The following is a 21,489-nucleotide window of genomic DNA, read 5'->3' on the forward strand; positions in this document are numbered from 1 at the left end:
CGTTTTAAACACCATGGATTAAGCTTGAAAAATTATTATTTTTAATTTTATTTCTTTTTTTATATGAATATTTTCATGAAATCTAGGTGTCTGTGTTGTTGGATTGTCAATGTGATAATCAATGTAGTCTCGATTTAAAAAAATCTAAAAACATAAATATGTAGACAGATATTGGGCAAGAGAGATTTTTTTTTAAATAAATTATGTACTTCCATGTCAGTGTACGTCAAGTCTCTCCTCCAAAAGTTCGGCAAATTATCAGCATTCCAAGTACAAAGAGTAAATGGGTGTATTGAGCATCAGAGGTAGGTGCAAGGGGGGCGCGAACACCATTTCTCTCATTTTCGGACGGAAATTCCAACGACTTTTCTCACCATGCGTCAAACCTACGTCAGTTTGAATTCAGTCGTAAGTTGGACACACAGATTCTATAGTCGTTTGAGATTTGACACCGACAAGCGATTTCTGCGTCGCTTCCAAATCCCAATTCAAGCTTCTCTCTCTCGATCTTCGTCTACCATTGTTTTATTTCTGCAGGAGGACGTGAGTTTAGGGTTCTTCACTGCGATTCTGATCCAAATTTCTCATCGAAGAAACTCAACCGTTAGATCTTCTTCTCTTCGCATTCTAATTCTAGAGATCTACAAAAAAAGAGACTACAGTAACAATGGGCATCTTACTCACTCGAATGTTCTCTTCGCTCTTCGGCAACATAGAAGCTCGGATTCTCGTCCTCGGCCTCGATAATGCTGGAAAAACCACAATTCTTTGTATCTTTTTTCCTCTAATTCTTGTTGTGTTCTGTTTTCGAAGTTTGGCTTTCTTGCGATGTTTTAAATCCTTAATTTGGTTTATGTTTCAGATCGACTCCAAATGGGGGAAGTAGTCTCCACAATTCCAAGTGGGTACTTCTTTCTTCTTCTTTTTTGGGTTTTTTTTCTGCTTCTTATTTTTCAATTATTGAATTATTATTATAAATTTTTTTTTTCGATGTAGCGATCGGGTTTAATGTGGAAACTCTGCAGTATAACGACATCAAGTTTCAAGTTTGGGATTTGGGTAGGTTCATCTATGCCATTTTATACAAAAAGATCGAATTTTTATTGTTCGTTGTTTCCTTTGATTTGATACTGAGATAAAAGACGATGAAGATAACTCAGTTTGATGCTGACATGTTGAACAGTCCTCTTTTTTTCAATCGAATAAAATGTTACATAAACTAGTAGATAACCAGACCTTGGGCAAGCATGACTGGAGAACCCATTTATCCGTTAGTGACATAATTCACAGAAAAATCTGGGTGTGATTGAAGATTGTGTTGGGCATTTACAAAATAAAATCATTTTTTTTATTTAATGTTTTGTTATATATTTTTTGATTAAAACATAGGACTTTACCACATGGGTTAGTTTTTAGGTTGCTTCAGTTAAGGCTTGAGCTGACAACCTTCAAATGAAATTTTGGACACATATTATATAGGAGAGGTGTACTTTGCACTTCACAAGGAGTTTTTCCTCTTTATTAATGGTTGATCAGTTGGTTTAACTGTGTTGGCTGTTGGTAATAGTAGAAGGGTGCCCTCCATGTTTGATCGTGTTGACCATTGTTGTTCACTTCGAAATGGTGAGACCTTCCATCACATTCTTTGGATCTTGATAAGTGTTGACTGGATTGATCATAACCCTTATTACAAAAACCAAAAATTGCTTAAACCCATGAAAGGGTACATTGAAGTCTGTGAATCATGGGCTTTGGATGGGTCTACTAGACGCATGAAATAATCGAAATTGTGCACTGATGCCTTCATAAAGAATGAGACTCCGATCAAAAAACAAGAAAAGAACAAGACTTTTTTCTTCACTCTGTCGTTGTAGAAATAGTGTTATGAACTTAGGTGTCCATTCTTGAGAAAATTTGTCCTTTCTAGAGAAATCACCATCTCATTTTGACTGAATGAGAATCATGTGTTCCTTTATTATGATAGGTCCCCTCGGTAGATTCATCACCTCAAAAAGTCGTGAATGAGTATGCATGAGGTTGTCAAAAGTGTTCCATGGCATTTCCAAGAGCTCAATGGCCTTGTTCTAGCAAGTTTCCTATGATATTCTCATGGCATTTTTATGGCCTTGTTGGATTGGATCCAACAGATTTCCCATGATGTTTTCATGGCATTTTTAAGACCTCATTAGTGCGGGTCCTGTGTGTCACCCACATTGTTCTTATGGTATTTTTAAGACCTCGTTAGCTTAGGTCCAATAGGTTCTTGGCACTATTCTCATGCAATCCTTAAGGTCTTGTTGGCTCGGGACTATCAAGTTGTTGGCATTGTTTTCTTTGGTTCTTTAAATGTTCAATAGTCCAGCTCTAGTTAATGCATTGTTCTCAAGGCTTGTACTATTCATGGTGTATATAATATCTCACTAGCCAGAAGGTCGCACAGGCATTTGCATGACATCTTTGTGTTCTTGCTGACCTGAGTCCAGTAGGTTGTTCATACTATTCTCAAGTTTCGGCAAGTGGCTCATGTTATTCTGCTAATGCCTTTAAGGCCTCGTTGGCCTGAATCTGGCAGATCGCCAATGCTGTTCTCATGGCGTCAGTAAATCCTTCCCAGCTTAGGTACAGTATGTTGCATGCATTATTCTCACAGAATATTTAAGATTTTGACGGTCAGGGGCTAGTAGGTTCTCGTGGCATCTTGTCAGCCTGGGGCCAGTAATTTGCATCATTCTTATTGCGTCTTCAAGTCCTCATTAGTTTGGGCTATAGGTAATTCATCCTGTTTTTATACTGTATTTAAGGCCTATTTTTTCTGGGACTAGTATGTCTCCATTGAAGTTCTCATTCTGTCTGTAAGACCTTGTTGGCCCTGATCCAGCAGCTTGCCCCATTTTGTTCTCTTTTCATCTTTACGAGCTTTTTTCGCTTGTTCTAGTAGGTTGACCTGTGTTCTCATAGCATTTTTGAAGGCCTCGTTGGCCAAAGGTCAGCATGTCCCCTACGATGTTCTTTATACCAATTTTCAGGCCTCACTAGTCTGGTCCATCAGGTTGCCCACATTGTTTTCATGGTGTCTTTAATTCCTCGTTGACTCGGGTCTTGTGGATCATCGAATGTTTTTCATGGTACCTTTAAGACCTCATTGGCCTGGGTCTAGAAAGTTACCTATTTTGATCCCTTGGTGCCTTTGAAACCTGTTAAATCCAGATCTGGCAAGTTTCGACACTTTGATGAAATCAGAATTCAAATGCATTCCCAAAACATTCAATGTTTTGTATTGGTCTCAGCCAATGCATTCTGATATTTTGAACCTTGGTTAGAATTACTACAACAGGTGTGCAGTTATGGCCATAGCCAACCTAAGGAACGAAGTAACATTTTTACAGTCCAGCCTGACAGCCTTGTATAGTCTTTGAATCCTAAATTTCATGCTTAAGACTGTTTTTACTCGTATATATATCACCTCTACTATTCATATTGTATATGAAGAATTTTCTGATACTTATTTTTCTCTGCAATTGTAGTTCATCAAATTCTAGATTATTTTTTTTTTACATTTACTGTATGTTTCTTTGAAACAGGTGGGCAGACAAGTATCAGGTATGTTATGTTTGTTTCTTTTTCTTTTTTCCCCTTCCTTTAATTTATGTTTCTGTCCTTTTCTTCTTAAGCAAGGAAATGTCTAACACGTGTAGCTTATGTACGCAACATAAATTGGTTGTGGATGCTAGGCATTCTGGTTTGTATTTTTCAGTTTAGTGCCAATCATTCTTGAAGTTTTAATCAAGTCAACGTTGGTTTATGTTTGCAGTTTATTGACAAACCTTCCAAGTTTTAATACAAATTGACAAATCTTCGCCTTTTTTTTATATTTGTGACCCTGGAAATGTCTCAAGTCATATAAGAAGAATTAGTATGATATTGCTATATATATATATATATATATATATATATATATATATATATATATATATACTTATTACACCCCAATTAAAAATAAAGAAAATAAGTGGATGGTTGAGAATAAGTAAAAGTTGAGATGCAAATAGAAGCACTCTCATTTATTTTTGTTAGATTTCTATTGTTTTGGTTTAGGATTTTATATGAGCCTAATCATAATTGTAAATAACTACTGAAATTGTTTGACAGAGTGTTCTAATGTTTTGTAATGTTGAGATTATAATTTGATCTAAACCTTTGTAATGTTTAAAGAGTGCGTTTTAATCTTTAATTGGGGTGTGATAAATAATTTAAGAAATTGGGGTCTAATAAGTAAAAGTTGGGGTGCCAATAGCAGCTCTTGTTTAATTGCTGTTCCATGTATTTAACCTTGTTTATAATGAATTTGTACTTCAATTTTAAAATTGATGAAATCTTTAAAACTTCTTTTTGGTGAGAAATGCAATTTGGAGTTTTAGTTATCCATTTCAAATCCTTTGCCAAACTATACATTCATAGGTAGAACACACCTCACTTTTATCCTAATAGCAGTCTGTTAGGAGCATTAAGTTATTAGTAATAGGGGTAGATGTGTAATTCATTTTATGTTAGAGTTAATATTCATATGGGGTGACAGGGTTAGTGTCACTTTTGACTCCTCTCATGTTTTTTTTTTTTTTCCATTCTTCTCTTTCCTCAAACTCTTATTCTATACAATTTATATTGTGATGCTTGGCTCAAATGACTCCTCGTATTCTACACATTCATAGGTAGAACACACCTCCCTTCTTTCTTAATAGTAGTCTTTTAGGAGCAATAAGTTATTAGTAGTAGGGGTATATGTGTAATTTCATTTTATGTTAGAGTTAATATACATATGGGGTAATAGGGTTGATGTCACTTTTGACTCCTCCCACATTTTTTTCCGTTCTTCTCTTCTCTCCTCAAACTCTTATTCTACACAATTTATATTGTGATGCTTGGCTCAAATGACTCCCCTTTGAAGATATGATTGAGTGTTCAATACCAAACCTCCACAACCACTTACCTCGGAGTGCCTGATTTATAGCCCTTAAGTTTTCTCACCCCCACTCCACCATTTTCCTTGGAGAAGCAACTTTCCTCTGTGTCACCAAGTGATATTTATGGGCCTCTGCCTTAACCATCCCAAATCTCTGATAATTTTTTTTTGCTTCACAATGTCAATTATCATGGAGAATGAAGGCATGAAACCAATAGGAATGTTAGGCTATTTGCTTTTAATAAGTGAAACTCTCCCTCCTTGAAAACCTTGTATTTGTAGGCATATACTTGTACAAAAATATAAAGGGAAAAGGACTGGAAGTTTAAGGCTTGATCACAAGTGTTGTTCAGTTTATTGATTTGTGATCTGCATTTAGAATTTGGTACTGAGGTTGACATGGTGCAAAATGAAAACCACAGAATTTGAGCCCAGAACTCAATTCATTGATTTATGGTACAAAACTGAGGTCATGTGTTTCGCCAATGCTTAATATCAAAAATTAGATTTGCTACAATGGAGTTCCATATGTTGATCAGATGTGTTTGTTCAACAAATGTATGCCTTTGTAAACCCATTGGGGAGTTGTTTCTTGAATTGTGCGTCATTTTAACTCACTCATTATGCTCATTTTTTTTTTTTTTGGGTGCATTTGGTAACTTGTTGAGTCTTTATCAATTCGAATATTTGATTGCTTGCAAGAATGAGCAATTTTGCATGATATCCAATCATAGCTCATCACCTGCTTATTTGTTTCTATGCTGCAGACCATATTGGAGATGCTATTTCCCAAATACTCAAGCCATCATCTATGTTGTTGATTCAAGTGACACTGACAGGCTGGTAATAGCCAAAGAAGAATTTCATGCGATCTTGGAGGTATGCCAGCGGTTGATTTTTTTGAGAGAAAAAATTGCTTTTATGTAACCTGTTTGCAGAGATTAGTGGGGTACAATAATAATGTATCTTGACCTACGACCCCAAGTGTGCTTATTTAGGGTAAAAAGAAGTAACTTGTGCTTTCCCTGAATTTTGGACTTCATTCCTTAAAAGTCCAAATGAGAACAAATAGATATTGTTTAAATACAAACTAGATCCATAGGTCGAAAAGTACTTGTTTGCATTATAATGTTTGCTTTAATGAGTGAAAGAAGCATAAATTATAGTGAAAAACGATTCTTCTACTTTTTCAATGAACAGCTTCTACATACACATGAAGATTTGTATTTTTTTAATCTTGATTTCAACCCTTAAAAGTCTTTGACACGTAATACAATAAAATTTGGAAAGAAATATTTGCAAAATTTTCGCATATGCTTTAAAATTTTGGTTGCGAACAAATTTTTTTGCTAAGATATTACAGGTGAAGTTGCTTTACCAAATTATAAATTGAAAAATTCATCCGTGTTTGCATTAGTTTTGATAATTGTAATGCCATGCTTACATGAACCAACTAAAGAAGTTTTTTCATACCAAGGGTGTTTTTTCACTGTTATAATACCAATTACTTGATTGAACTTTTGACAGGAGGAAGAGTTAAAACGTGCAGTTATCCTCATTTTTGCGAACAAGCAGGTTAGGGTTTAAAAATACTATCATTTTGTGAACTATGATTTTTCTTTTTTACACAGCCCTTTACGTTTTGAGCCTTTCTACAGTGGCTCAAAATAACACTTGAAGTACCACTGTGAGTGCAGAGAACCATAGAATATTTTTCCTCAAGTGTTTAAGACTTGTATCTCGAGGAAATCATCAATGGTTTTCTGCACACGTCGTCCTCAAGTAGTGCTACTTCAACTGTTATTTCAAGTCACTATAGCATTTTTCTTTGTTTTACTTAATTTTCCTCATGTATCTTCTTTCAAATAAATATTGCCAATAAATTAAGCCTGTCTTTGTGATTTTAGATTCCTCAGTGGTTCTAGTTGTTTTCTTGTGCTATTCAGGATCTTTCTGGTGCACTCGATGATGCTGCGGTAACGGAGGCCTTAGAGCTGCACAAGATTAAAAGCCGTCAATGGGCTATTTTTAAAACTTCTGCCATAAAAGGTGAAGGCCTTTTTGAGGGCTTGGACTGGTAAGCTCAGCTAATCTTGCAATAAAAACGTCACTGATGTGTTTTGAAACCTACAGTCTAGTCCTTTTAAATGAAATTGCTATATATTTTTTACATTATTGATTATTCATATAGAAAACATATCTAACAAGGACACTACAAATCTATTTTTTTTTTTTTTTAATTCTTTAGCATGCCAGGCAGGGTGTTGAGCATGTCTTGGCCACACGCCAACACTCGTACTAAGAGGAGTTTTCTTATCTTTTGTATTTAAATACATCTATTCATACTTTATTCTTGAAGATTCATTGACCATATAATATGATATGGATACATGACATGCTGCAATATATGGGATACTAGCTACATTCACAACTATTTTTCTTTCATAAATACCACTAAAAAAGCATTCCTATTGTCTTTTAGTACTAAAAAGTAAGGATTCTGTTATCATTTTTCAATGGAATTTTTAGAAATATCACAAATTTTTGACAAAATACCATAACAATGTCAACAAAACCATTTTTTTTCCTCTAAAAGACAATATGAATACTTTTTTGGGTTATTTATAGAAGAAACATAGTTGTGGAGGCTGCTAATGTCCCATTGAAGTCTTGGATGTTAGTATATATATATATATATACTAACATTGGAAATTTTCACTCGGTTTGTGCTAGGTCGACGTGGCAAGTGCACAGAACCATAGATCTTTTTCCTTGTGTATCCTGAAGAAAAAGATCTATGGTTCTGTGCACTTGCCACGTCGACTGAGTACAGACCGAGTGGAAATTTTCAAGTCAGAGTAATGCGATTCTCTCTCTCTCTCTCTCTCTCTCTCTCTCTCTCTCTATATATATATATATATATATATGGATCGGGATTTGGTGACAACATGTTGGTTTACAAAAAACACTTTGATGGCATGAATTATATAGGATGATGGCATGGGTTATATAGGAAAGGGACAACACTTCATTTATCATACTATACTACATAAACATTTGATGATGCCCCCTGCAACCTTATCCCTAATCCTGATGTGATACAATTACTTACTAATGCAGGCTGAGTAATACTCTCAAGTCTGGAGGTGGCTAACCTTGTTGAAGACTTTAGACCGAAGTCTGCTTCTGCTGTCATCCAGCCATGATCGAAGAAAGTGAGTACATTATTATGAATTTCTTACAGGAACATTTTTATACGGTTTGGGATGAAAATCAATTTTTTCTTACACTTATATACGTGTTTTTTTTATTTTTATTTTTTATAACCTCTTTTAAAATACTTGTTTATGTATAAAATCATGTTTAAAGATCTGAATTTCCATCTCTTGTCATTAATGCATTATTTTTCAACAAGACAAGGTTACTGAAAGTGTTTCCCTTTAGAAATGAAAGAAGAGTTGCGATATACTGACTCAAAAATTTTCACTCGGTCAACGTCGCAAGTGCACAGAACCACTGATCTTTTTCTTTGGGATACACAAGGAAATAGATCTATGGTTCTGTGCAGTTGCCACATTGACTGAGTGAACATTTTCGAGTCAGATTATCATTAGTCATGAAAGAATCCAGGAAGAGTGGTGATGAATGCACATGGTTGGGTGCGCGGCTGATGTGGAAAGGGGCACGGAACCATTGATCTTTTTCATCGGGATACACAGGAAAAAAGATGTTTGGTTTTGTGCCCTTGCCACGTCAGCCGCATACCCAAACCGTGTGCATTCATCATTATTCATTCAGGAATTAATGTTAGGAGATATCTAAGGTGTTATAGTAAACTGCAACTGCGGCAATTTCTCACCCAAAGAAAAATATCGAGATTGCTTTATCAAGACATTCGGAGATAAATGTGGAACCAAAAAAATGTTTCAGGAACAAGATTTCATTCTGATCTCAATTGAAATATTTCAATATTGTATGAAAATTATACCATGGGCCATGGAAAACAAACATATTGATCAATGGAATACTTACTCTCTTGGCTAATCTACCAATCTAAAGGGAAATCAAGATTGAGATGCCATGGTTGATTAATCCTTTCTTCAAACATTTTTATTTTCACAACTGCAAAAAAAAAAAAAATCTCATGTTATTGATTTCACATTTCACCCCATACAATTTTCATGATCTGAACCTATGTTTTCCAATTCACGGTATGGTTCGTAAAATCAAGCTAACCACAAACCCACGGAATTCTAGTTGGGTTCGACGAACCAAATAATTTTTTAATTTCTTCAGTGAATTATATCAATTTATTATATTTTTTTTATTGTTCACATTTTAATTTTAGATTATTTTATTAATTTATTTTTATTTAACTTAAATTATTTTTTAGAGTAATGATTTTCTGACACCTCTATCTGACACACACTCCTTGATGTGGTATGTGTTAGAACCATAGATTCTTTTACTCTGGATACATAACTGCACATATTTATCTATGTTTCTAACCCATGCCACGTCTGGGGGCGTCACGGCTCAACTTTTTAATATTATAAATGTACTTATAATTTTTATATTTGAATTATAAATATATATGCACAAGCAAACTAAGCCATCGAACTGATCTAAGAAATCAAAGCAAGCTAAGAAATAATTATTTCTACCAACCATTACTAATCGGGTTCATCCCCTGACCCGAATTTGAACCAAACGTCAAGCGAACCGACCAACCAGGTAACATGGACCTGGACACTAGGGTAACTTTGCTTCATTTAATTCATGGAAGAAGATCACATTGTAATAATTAAGAAGTGGGCCCAATCCCAAAAAAATAAATAAAAATAAAAAGTGTGTGGGGGGACCATGTTGTAATAACAACGCAAACATGGGGTCCTGATATAATAGATTAATTTAAAGGTAATATAAAGGATGTAGAAATATGAAAATTGATTCACGAATTAGAAAATCTAAGTCCGCCTGTCTGAGACCACTGTTGCATTCCTTTCGAGGTTTTAGGGATCCTCTATTGTTGCATATACGAATCTCGAGGAAAATCTATTCTCTTTGAGATAAAATTGCCTTTTTTTTTTTTTCATTTTTATTTTGGGATTAAGCGATGTCCTCGCTCAAAGGTATAGGATTCCATCATTTCCTTTTCACGTGATATTACATTATTATCCCAACTTGACTTTTTGACGTTTAATAAGGCCAAAGCCAACCCTCCCTCCCACTGATTTTGACGTAAAGTTAAGAGCTGCACTTTCCCTTTTAAGGGTATATTGGTAATTTTCTTAAAAAATACTTTTCAATTTCATAAAAGAGTGCACGTGGGATTTACGTGGTGCTTACGTAATATTATTGATATATAATAATGCAAATTTTATAAAAATAGAGTACTTATTAAAAAGAAAAAATAATTCAGCAACTATCATCCACAATGAAGAGTTAGAAGAGAAATAGTCAAAATTTATTTATTTATTTTTTTGAATTTGAGAATATATTCATTTTATATATATAAAAAAAAACATAGATTAATCTTTTCTTTTCCTTATATATATAAATTAGAGTTCTAATAGGGCATCCTCTTTGAGGCTAGGGGTAAAAGGTAAAAACATAAAAATATTTGAGATTTAAGGGTAATGACAAAAATAAAAAAGGTTAGAGAAGTATTACACAATAAGAGAGAGATGAGAAAAGACAATTAAATGTGATAAATGGCCAAAAAAAAAAATAATAAATAATAAAACTAGAGAATAAATTGATTATTCACTGGATGGTCAAATAAGGATAGTCATCTGATCTTAGTGTTTGTTGAATTGCATGATTGAAGGATCATTTATCTATATGAATTGAATGTCCATGTGACACCAAAAAAATATGATCAAGTTTCACATGGAGGTAGAGGAAAAATTCTAAAGACTAAAAAAAGACATTTACCACTGTTGATCAATGCTTTTGAAATTTGAGAGTTCAACAATGGCTTATTGTCAAAATCTTTGTTAAAAAGAAATTTATTTTCTTTCTTTTTAAATACTTCTAAACTTAATCCAAATCATGAATCCTAGATGATTGATGTGTTATTTGGGCTCACTTGGTAATCCATTGTCTCAAATGGGACAAAAGTTCCAAATGAGACTTTTTTTTTTTTTTTTTTTGTAAGGGGAATTTTCTCTGGCGAGAATGTCTTATATACTAAATATTTTATTTTTTAAGGTAGGGGAAGAGAGGAACTTCTACATTAGGGACCTTTTAAGAGTCTCTTCTTTTGTTCGATAAAGAAAATAGACATAGCCCTCCATGTTTTGGTCAGTATTAGGGATAGCCCCTTAGTTTGTAAACTGATGACATGCCGTTTTAACCTAGGTCTTCTTTGAGAGAGTAACATAAATTTCCTTAACACTCTTATCATCAACAAAACTCTTAATTTTTCTATTAAAAATCCATCATCTTCAAGATTTTTGACCTTTATGAGTGATTATTTTTTACTTGTTCATTCTCTACTTGAACCATCGATTACAACCTCTCCTTAACTTGGTTAATTTTTCGTTTTCCAAAAATTCTATCTCATTATTGAGATTTGCTAGTTTAATTAGGTGGATTTTTTAGTTTAAAGAATGAATGGTTGGTTTATGATTTAAATTATAAAAGATTTTATTAAATCATTAAATTAATTTTTAAATTTCTTTTCAAAGGAAAGAATGGTTTGAAGAAATAAATCAAAGAGATCCGTTGTATCTAAATCTAAACCTAAGTTCGGGCCCAAATTAATATACTTAGGTGTATGGGTCAAGGTTCATGGAATTTATATTTTTTCATGAAGACTTTTTGAAATATGTATACAATAAATATATATACAATGCACTTAAGTTAAAAGAATTTGTAAGATATGTATCAATTAATGGTGATTCATTGCCCACATAGATCTCCACTACAATATAAACCCTCTAACCCTATTGATTTTTGTATCTCACATACTTTTCTATTTTTTCTCCACTCTGTGAAACTTATTTTCTTCATCCTTTTTCGGGCATCTTAAAGAGACAAGGTATAAGTTCATTCAAGTAGTGCAAACTTGATGAGGAATATGATTAATTCCAGGTTAGGTTGAATCTTAGTGATAGTGTTGTTGTGTTCCTTTGTACAAATGAGAAGCTCCGACTATCTTCGGGAAGCACTTACGCGCCTTTTAGCCAAGTTGATACGATCAAAGATTTGTATTCTCAATTTGTTTCTTACAATAAAACTCAAGTTCTAAGTTCAATTTCCAACATTAAGATGAGGGTAAATTTTTTAATTGAGAAGGTATTAGATGATTGATTTTGGGAATATCCAAGCTTGTGCCCCTCCAAAATTCCTACCTAGTTCTTGAGAATTAGAGGTTGAAGAAGATAGTATCTTAAGATTAAAGAATGCAAAAAACTTGATTGAAGATAATTGATTTTAGGAAGAAAATCAAGGGGCTGTTAGAAAAGATAAGAATATTTATATAACTCTTTTTTAAAAGACCTAGGTCAAGTTCAGGGGACATGACATGTAAACAATTTGAAAACATAGGGGTAATTTTGGGCCTAAGACCTTCCAACATGGGGGTAAAGGTAATTGTATTTGAGGGGTTTTCTCTGGAGCTAAGAGTTGAGTAAGTCTAGCCTTACTAACTTACTAAGATTTGAAATCTTACTGAGGGTCGTTGAGCTCATCTTGTGGCATCCAAAATCATGATCAAATGTCATGGGGATGTAGAGGATAAAAATACTATGACCTTAAAAAAAAAAAAAAAAAACTCTTAAAAAAGATTATTTTTAATCGTTAAATTTTAATTTTAAATTTTGGAGTTGTGGTAGCTCAGTAACCGTCCATTTTCAAAACCTTGGATCAAGCTAAAAAAATAATATTTTTAATTTATTTTTTTGAATTTGAGCTTTTTCCATGGAATCTAGAGGGTTGAAGTGGTGGATTGTCAATTTGGTAATTTATTTGAGCTCAACCACCCCTAATAAGATTTGAAATCTTACTAAGTTAGTAAGGTAAGTTATTCTTTTAAGACTTTTGTGGAGAATATTTCTCGACATGCAACACGTGGCAATCTCGAGGAATTTTAGTCGAAGAATCGAATTACGTCATAACCTAACCGATTGTTCGAGTTATTAGAGAAGACGACTTACTAAGCTTCAATGATGTGGAGTTTGGTACAAATCACGTAAAGTATGGAATATGAGGGGTAACTACTTTTGCGAAAATCAAGGCAAATCCCTAAATGGGCGTAACTGCTCAGACAAGAATCATGAAAAATCTAAGGGAAGAAATCCTTATAAATACAAAGGTGCAACATGCCAAAAAGGTACGAAAAATCTTCTCTAAAAATACTCTACACTACTTGTGCTAAAAATTCTGATTTGGGTGTTGGAGTGGTGTTGTTGCAGGCCATCCCAAGAGCACAGGAAAAGGAGAAATCTTTTGTTAGAGAGAATCATGCAGTAGAGCAAATTTTTACATCTACAACTTTCAGTTGTGAGGGCCTTTGTTTTAGGAGAGACGTGTGAGAATTCCATTTTAGTGTAATGATTTTCTAACTCCCCCCCTCCCCCCTTTTGACACATGCCCCCGTCACAGACCATAGATCATTTTTCTCAGGATACATATAATCATAACAAAAAAAATCTTATGTATCCCGAGGCAACTGGTCTATGGTTCTATGATGGGGATGTAGGGGGGCATGTATCCAAGGGGGGGGGGGGGGTGTCATATTATCATGACTCTTCCATTTAAGAGTGTTTCTCTTTTAAAATGTGAGGTCTTCTCACCATGTGAAAGGGGAAGCAGATACTTTATAGCACATGGTTCTTGTAGTACAATTTCGACATATGAGAGAGTTATATTAGAAAAAAAAATAATAATAATAACATCTTAGGCCTCTTGCACCCATGACTTAGTTCTGGTTTAGAAAATAATTAGATAAAAAAATAAGTTTTTTTTTTCTCTAAATCCATGTCTTCAAAAATGAACGACTACTGAAATCTAAATATTTTAAGTGAGAGATCTAATTCTATCCCTAATGTTGTCCTACAGGAACTATGTGCTATAGAGGATTTGCTTCCGTAAAAGGGGGTAAGAATTTCAATTTTGACACCTTCTCTCAATTGGGGCCTTAATTAGGCGGTTGCCTAAGTCGACTTATGGTTGAACTGATATTTTCCATGTAATATATAAGTTGTAAGTGTTCTTAACAAACTTAAACATTAATTTAGGCAAATGATGCTCTTTGTTCAACTTACCTTTCACCCCTCTCACATCCACCCACTTAGTTATATTTTCACAAACCACATCAATAACATTTCTTTAACTTCATAATAGCCCTACTAGTGTTGCTATCCATCAGCGTCACGGCATAAAATTTGCCACTACTAAATAATCATTGGTCGATTCATCATTGAAGAAAGGTTTAGAGAGGGATAAGTTCTTGGGTAAATTATGATTTCGTGAGTCAAATTTGATGAAATTATGATTCCTTCGTTTTAATTATCAAAACCTGAACGTGCCAAATCGCAGGTTTTTCAATTGACGAGATCATAGGTTTAAAGTAACAAACTCGCTAGTTTTTTCCACCAAAGTGATTATCTTGGTAAAAGTAGTGAAAACCTGCGAAATTGTCACCATTCACATTTTCATAATTAAAAAGAATAGTGAGCCAAAATCGTAAATTTGTCAAAATTTGTGAAAAGAGAGTGATGCACTTAAGAGGGGTTCTAGTTGCTAAGGTAATAAGTTGGGCCTATTCCACATTTTGGAAAGTAAGGATGATCCCTGAAGTATATTCTACTTCCTTACACAAAAATAACATAAATAATAGGATCTGTTTGGCTTTAAAAAAGAAAATTAAATACCATTATTTTTGGCATACTCAAAATTAAAATAGTCATCCTCCCATACACAAGAAGATTGAATTATCTTTCTCCCCATTCAACTTTTAATCATTTTTATTTAATATTTTCACTTGATATCAGAGTCAAAGAAGGTCAAAATGTTTTGAAAATCAAAGAAGACCAGGTCAAATCCTCTTGAAGTGCTGACATCAGCATCCATACTGCTTCCTAGTACATATTTCTTCGAGATCCATTCCAGTGGGCGTTTTAAGATAATATCCTCCCATCTCAACCGTTAGTTTGATGAAGAGAGTCAAAATTTCTTTAAGGTTTGCATTTTCCTTAAATTATGGATTAATTTACCTAATTTTTTAATCCAATTCTTTGATATGGAGGCCATTCTACCATGAATTCCATTATGATATTTTGCTCTCTCTCTCCTACCTTAGAGAGTAAAATAATGGTTCCAACTTTTAGGGTGGAAAATCAGATATACTATTTTATCAGAGTAGGAGATTCCGAATAGAAAAGAGAGATAAGTTCTAATAAAATAAGAGATCCAGGCAAATTTAAAAGCATTTGATGGTCAACAAGTGTTAGAAAGTTTTTATTATAAAGAAATTGAAAGTAAAGAAAGGTATATAAAAATGGTTTGACATTTACATTTATAATTTATTTTTGTTATTGACTTGAATAATAAAATAGGCGTAATGATTTTCTAACTCAATTCTGTCAAAATAACTCAAAAACTCAACGACGTGGCACGTGTAAGAACTGCAGATTCCCCCCCCCCCCTCCCCCTCCCCCCACGATACACAACTGCATATCCCCATAAACATGTGCAGTTGTGTAGCCCAAGAGAAAAAATCTACAATATTTGCACATGCCACGTCATTGAGTTTTTGAGTTATTCTTTTAGATTGAATTAGTAAATCAAGACTCATAAAATATATAAAGATTTACCTAGTGGACCTAATTGTTGTATTTTTATTACAAAAATTCCATTGGAGTTTTTACAATTCAAGGGGACCTACACACTTTATCAAGTTTGTTACACAGCAAACCTTCGAGTCGGGTCTACTTCATAAAATCCAAATTTATGCAGTTAATTTGTTACTTATCATATCATGGAGTGGATTCTAACTGTATCAATTTCTGGCATCTAATGAGCAAGGTTATAAAAAACAAAATTTTAAGAACTTTGAAAAACAAATTAGAAAAAAAGAGTTAATTTTCACTATTGAATTTTAGTTTTAAATTTTAGAATTTGGTAACTGTAGATGCAAAAACTTGCTCTATTTCGTGATTCTCGCTGATAAAGAACTCTCACTTTCTTGCGCTCCTAGGTGTACCTGTAACAACATCACTCCGATGCCCAAGTCAGGATTTAATACAAGTAGTGTAGAGTATTTTTAGTGAGAAAATTCATACATTTTAGTGTGTTGCACTTTTGTATTTATAGGAGTTTCCTCTCTTAGATCTTCCTAGATTATGTCCGTTTAGGGATTTGCCTTGATTTTCGCAAAAATAGTTAATACTCTATAGTTTATGGGATTTGTACCAAACTTCACACCCTTGGAGTTCGGTTAAATGCAAGTCGGTTTCTCTGGTAATTCAAACACTCACTTAAATTATCCTATAATTCAGTTCTTCAATTAAAAATTCCTCAAGATTGTCATGTGTTACTTTTCCGAAAAATACCCTCCATAGTTACCATCCATTTTTAACATCTACAATTAAGCTCAAAAAGTTTTTTTTTTTTTTTTTTGAATGTTTTCTTTTGAATATGAGATTTTCCATGAAATCTAGAAGTTGGATTGCTAATTTGATAATCCACATGGGCCCAACGAGTCTTAGTAAGATTTCAAATCTTACTAAGTTAGTTATGCTAATCTTAGTCATAAAGTAAGGTTTGTTCAGCTAACAAACTTGATAAAGTAAGGGAATTTTTGTAAAATGAAATTCAATAGATAGGTCTGCTCGATAAATCTCCCAATCCTGGTGCATTTTAGAAACATATGAAGGTATTTTAGAGTTTAGATCCTTTAGCTTTGCAATAATTCACCCTAAAATTAAGGTTGACTTAGTAACACCACTCTATGTTGTGGATGATATTTGACATACATCATTTGTTTTCAAATTGATAATATATCCCGTGAGCTCGATTTTGCACTATAGACTTAATAAACATGACGTTTATTCTCAAAATCAGTCAAATGTCAAGTTCTTCAATCTTTATGATATATGTATAGGATAGTATCTAAGCTAGATTCTGCCCCTACCGTGGTAGCATTCATATTGGGTTAAAAAAGGGCAAGAAGGATGGTACCCTAGTTAGTTAGGGTGCAACTTAGTCCGATTCAAATTGAGAATTGAATCAAACAAAATTGAGAGTCTTGAATTGATTTGGTTAATTAGGTTTGAAATAAATTTTGATTTGATTATGGATTAAAAAAATGGAGAACCAATCAATTTAGTTCAATTCTTATTTTAGACCTTATATAGAACCGACTTTATATATAAATATTAACGATTTTACTTTTACATTATTGAACCAAACCCCTTTCTTGGTTGCAAGCCTTTTGTAGACTCTAGTCACTTTTTCTCTCCTCTATTTCTCTCTCTACAGGCCAGGAGCCCCTTTTCTTGATTAAACTCCGAATACTCCATCGACTAGTTTAGGTTAAAGACTTTTAAGAAACACATGTGAGATCTGATCTCCCAAAACAGAGTTGATTGAAATAGTTTTTTTTTTTTTTTTTAAGAGTAAGATTGACTTCATTATCACTAGCATTGCAACAACTTTGGCTGTGGGTCCTTATGTTCTTCACATGGATTCCAAAGTTGTCCTTGAAGCCACCTCTCGACAGGTTGGTTTGGCTTTGTTTCCATTTTGTCCTTTGGTTATTGTTGTAACTTTCTTTATGATTTCATTTTCAAAAGCTATCTTAATTCCAATGCCTCTTTCTCTTTTGTCTTTATGAAAATATGTTGCATCAAACGGGTTTTTTTTACGATATTAATAGTCCATAGAGCCGAACCGAACGAAACTGATCTAAGAACGGTTTTGTTTGATTTATTTTTATGGCAATTTGGCTCGATTTTGATTACTATTTAATATAACTAACCTAAGTTGATTTGATTTTGATTTGTCCCCAAACTGAACCAAGTTGCAATCCTAAGGATGACTCAATCCCATGGTACCTACAAAGATAATTGGCTTGGCATGAGTGACTCGACCTGAAACCTACTAGAATAGTGAAGTAGATACTTGCAATGAATATTCCTCTAGTTGAAATAGAAAAGTATCCCAAGAATCTTGGAGTAATTGAGTGTATTAATCATTTTCTTTCTAGAATGGATAACTTCCAACCTCACAAAAGCTTTCCTTTATCTAATTCGAAGGTTCATGATGAACCCCTTTCAACAAGAAAATAGGTGAGATGTCCAAAGAGAATATTTAACAGGTATCGTACCGATGTCTTGACTCGATGAAATTAGAAGAATTTACCATTAAAACTAGTGTTGAGGTACGTTAAAAATAGCTCTATAATAAATTAATTTAAATATATTGAGTCTCATCGTTAATCCATCATTTCCAACATTTTAGTTTCTCATAAAAGGTCGCTTGATTTTTTGTATCCAAAATTTTCCATCTATTTTTAATATCTTATCATATTCTTGAGATCTAAAGGTTGAAGTAAATAAAATCTCTAACGTTAAAAAGGATAATATATATATATATTTTAATTTTTATGGCTGAATTAGATAAAATTTAAGGACAACGTAGATAAAATTTACAAGATGATTGGTTTTAAAGGGAAAAGTCAAGAATTTCTTTTATTATAAAATGATCAAATAATTATTAAAATGTCAAAATCACACCAAAAATTACTATAATTCCAGCTCAGAGAAAGGTCGAAGTATGAGCACAATATCACGTGGGACCCACGTCTGCAGACACACTGTCAGAAGTTGGACAGCTACTTATCGCAGAAAACCATTTATATGGCTAAGGATACTCCAAGTGTCCTACCCTTAGTCGTCAACGACTCGATCGCCCCCTCCAGAGGATAGAGTAAGAAAGAGAAACTAAGTCGAAGAAAAAACTAGAGTTTCACATTTCCAGATCAAACTTGATAGATAGAAGAAGAGAAGGAATAGAGAGAGAGAGAGTTCGAGAGTGAGAGACGAAGAAAGTGGACCGAGTTAAACCATGTCTGCAAAACCCTGCGACTCGTGCAAATCGGCGTCAGCTTTGCTTTTCTGCCGAGCCGACTCAGCATTTCTCTGCGTAGACTGTGACGCTAAGATCCACAGCGCGAATAAGCTGGCTTCTCGACACGAGCGAGTCTGGATGTGTGAGGTCTGCGAGCAAGCACCAGCCAGCGTCACGTGCAAAGCCGACGCCGCTGCGCTCTGTGTCACGTGCGACCGAGACATTCACGCGGCTAATCCACTCTCACGTCGCCATGAACGATTTCCTGTTGTTCCTTTCTACGAAACAGCAGCTTCAGCCATCAAATCTAACGCCGTTAACTTTCTCGTTCCTGATGGATTCCTCAAAGAGAATGAACAAGATGACGACGCCGTTACCTGCCGTGAAGAAGCTGAAGCTGCGTCTTGGCTCCTCCCAAACCCTAATCCTAAACACATGGAAAATCCAGATCTGAAATCTGGAGATTATTTGTTCTCCGATGTGGATCCTTATCTTGATCTTGACTACCCATCAACAATTGATGCGAGGTTTCAACATCAAAACGGAACTGGAACTACTGATAGTGTAGTTCCAGTACAGAACGAACCTCACCTGACGTCTCTCATCAATCCTTCTTCAGAGAACTTCATCGACATGGATTTCTGCAGATCTAAGCCTTCCTACAGCTACACCACTCAATCTCTAAGCCAGAGCGTAAAATTCCAGATCTATAAGAAACAATTTCTTTATTTACGATCTTATCCTCTTTAAAAAACTGATTTTTATTTATTTATTATTATTATTTCGATTTCAGGTGTCTTCATCGTCTCTTGATGTAGGAGTTGTACCAGATGGAAACAGTAATTCTATGGCAGATATATCAAATCCATACGTGATGAGCATGAAGAGTGGGATGGATCTAACTGGTTCAGCTTCAACTACAGCGAATCAAGCTTATCAGTTATCAGGTTTAGATCGAGAAGCTAGGGTTTTGAGATATAGAGAGAAGAGGAAGAACAGAAAGTTCGAGAAGACGATCAGGTATGCTTCGAGGAAAGCTTATGCAGAGACACGGCCCAGGGTCAAAGGAAGGTTCGCGAAACGAACAGAGATTGAAACTGAAGTTGATCGAATCTACTCATCCGCAGCTTCTCTAATGGCGGATACGGCTGGGTACGGTATTGTTCCTTCTTTTTGACGGAAGACTGTTAACGTTAAACGGCGTTTGAATTGTTTATCAAACTTACGGATGAGATTGGACTTGGGAGGAAGAAAAGAGAAAAATGAAAAAGCATATCCTTCTTAGGGATCTGTAAATCCTCCTAAAGATATGTATTTTCTGATGAATCTTCAGCAATAGCTTCTCATCTCAGCCGTCCTTTTGACGAACCACAACAAACTTCGTTTGAGATTGATCTAAATTAACAGTGTCTGTAAATTATTATAAGCGATGTTCTATCGTCGATGGAATACTGACCGTCGATTTCTTGGAGATTCAGAATCTCAGTTCTAGAAGTCTCCTTTTTTTTTTTTTTTAAATTTTTATATTAAGGTGGTGGTTGTACTTTTTTAATTTTTAATTTAGTATAAATCTGTTTCTCAATTTTTATTGGCTTCTTCGTTGAATCTCATTTTTTTAATTTTTATGCTAGTGTGAAAAATACCCTAGGTTTATGAGAAATTTACGAACGGACCTTCATTCCAAACGTCCAGATTCGGATTCCGGGTCGGATAACTAGCGTAACCCAGAAACGCTGACAAGAGAATACAGATGGAACACTGAAATCCATACTTCAAAGATTTATGCGTTGGGAAATGTTGGTACGATGTACTCTCTCTCTCTCTCTCTCAGGAGGACACTATGACAACCCATTAACCCAGTTGATTACCCAATTTGAACTGGAATGTTAAAATGTTATTATGGTCGTAAGCGACAAGGCTATTTTGGTCAATTTAGGATTTCTGGAAGTGGAGGTGATCATATGGTAATCAACTGAAAGGGTATTTTCATAATTACACTTATTGGCTAAGTAAGTAACAGATAGATTCCTCCATGATCAAGGTATCAAGTTGTGTGTCTCTCTGCAACTGAAAGGGTATTTACGTAATTACACTTACTGGCAAGCAAGTAACAGATAGATTCCGCCATGATCGATCAATGTGTCAAGTTGTGTGTCTCTCTGCAACTGAAAGGATATTTCCGTAATTACACTTATTGGCTTGAAAGTAACATATAGATTCCGCCATGATCAAGGTATCAAGTTGTTGTTTGTCTCTCTGCAACTGAAAGGGTATTTCCGTAATTACACTTATTGGCTTGCAAGTAACACAGATAGATTCCGCCATGATCAAGGTATCAAGTTGTTGTGTGTGTGTCTCTCTCTCTGCAACTGAAAGGGTATTTCCGTAATTACACTTATTGGTTAGCAAGTAACATATAGATTCCGCCATGATCGATCAAGGTGTCAAGT

The 21,489-nt window shown here is 34.4% G+C and overlaps 2 protein-coding genes across 2 annotated transcripts; both read left to right on the forward strand.

The window, feature by feature from the left end:
• Positions 1-295: 295 nt before the first annotated feature.
• On the forward strand, positions 296-8,352 carry LOC147392854 (ADP-ribosylation factor 1-like). The gene is made up of 8 exons (XM_086456194.1): positions 296-770; positions 863-901; positions 997-1,059; positions 3,582-3,600; positions 5,728-5,839; positions 6,488-6,535; positions 6,907-7,037; positions 8,081-8,352. Exons 1-8 carry the CDS (start codon positions 668-670, stop codon positions 8,112-8,114), a joined length of 549 nt encoding a protein of 182 aa, XP_086312320.1. The 5' UTR covers positions 296-667; the 3' UTR covers positions 8,115-8,352.
• A 10,595-nt stretch (positions 8,353-18,947) lies between these two features.
• Positions 18,948-20,585, forward strand: LOC147392855 (zinc finger protein CONSTANS-LIKE 3-like). The gene is made up of 2 exons (XM_086456667.1): positions 18,948-19,732; positions 19,833-20,585. The coding sequence occupies exons 1-2, from the start codon at positions 19,037-19,039 to the stop codon at positions 20,214-20,216; spliced, it is 1,080 nt and encodes a 359-aa protein (XP_086312793.1). The 5' UTR covers positions 18,948-19,036; the 3' UTR covers positions 20,217-20,585.
• Positions 20,586-21,489: the final 904 nt, after the last annotated feature.

The sequence above is a fragment of the Akebia trifoliata genome, chromosome 10, assembly GCF_017979445.1.
Source record: "Akebia trifoliata isolate Shusen 1 chromosome 10, ASM1797944v1, whole genome shotgun sequence".
Taxonomy (NCBI): Eukaryota; Viridiplantae; Streptophyta; class Magnoliopsida; order Ranunculales; family Lardizabalaceae; genus Akebia; species Akebia trifoliata.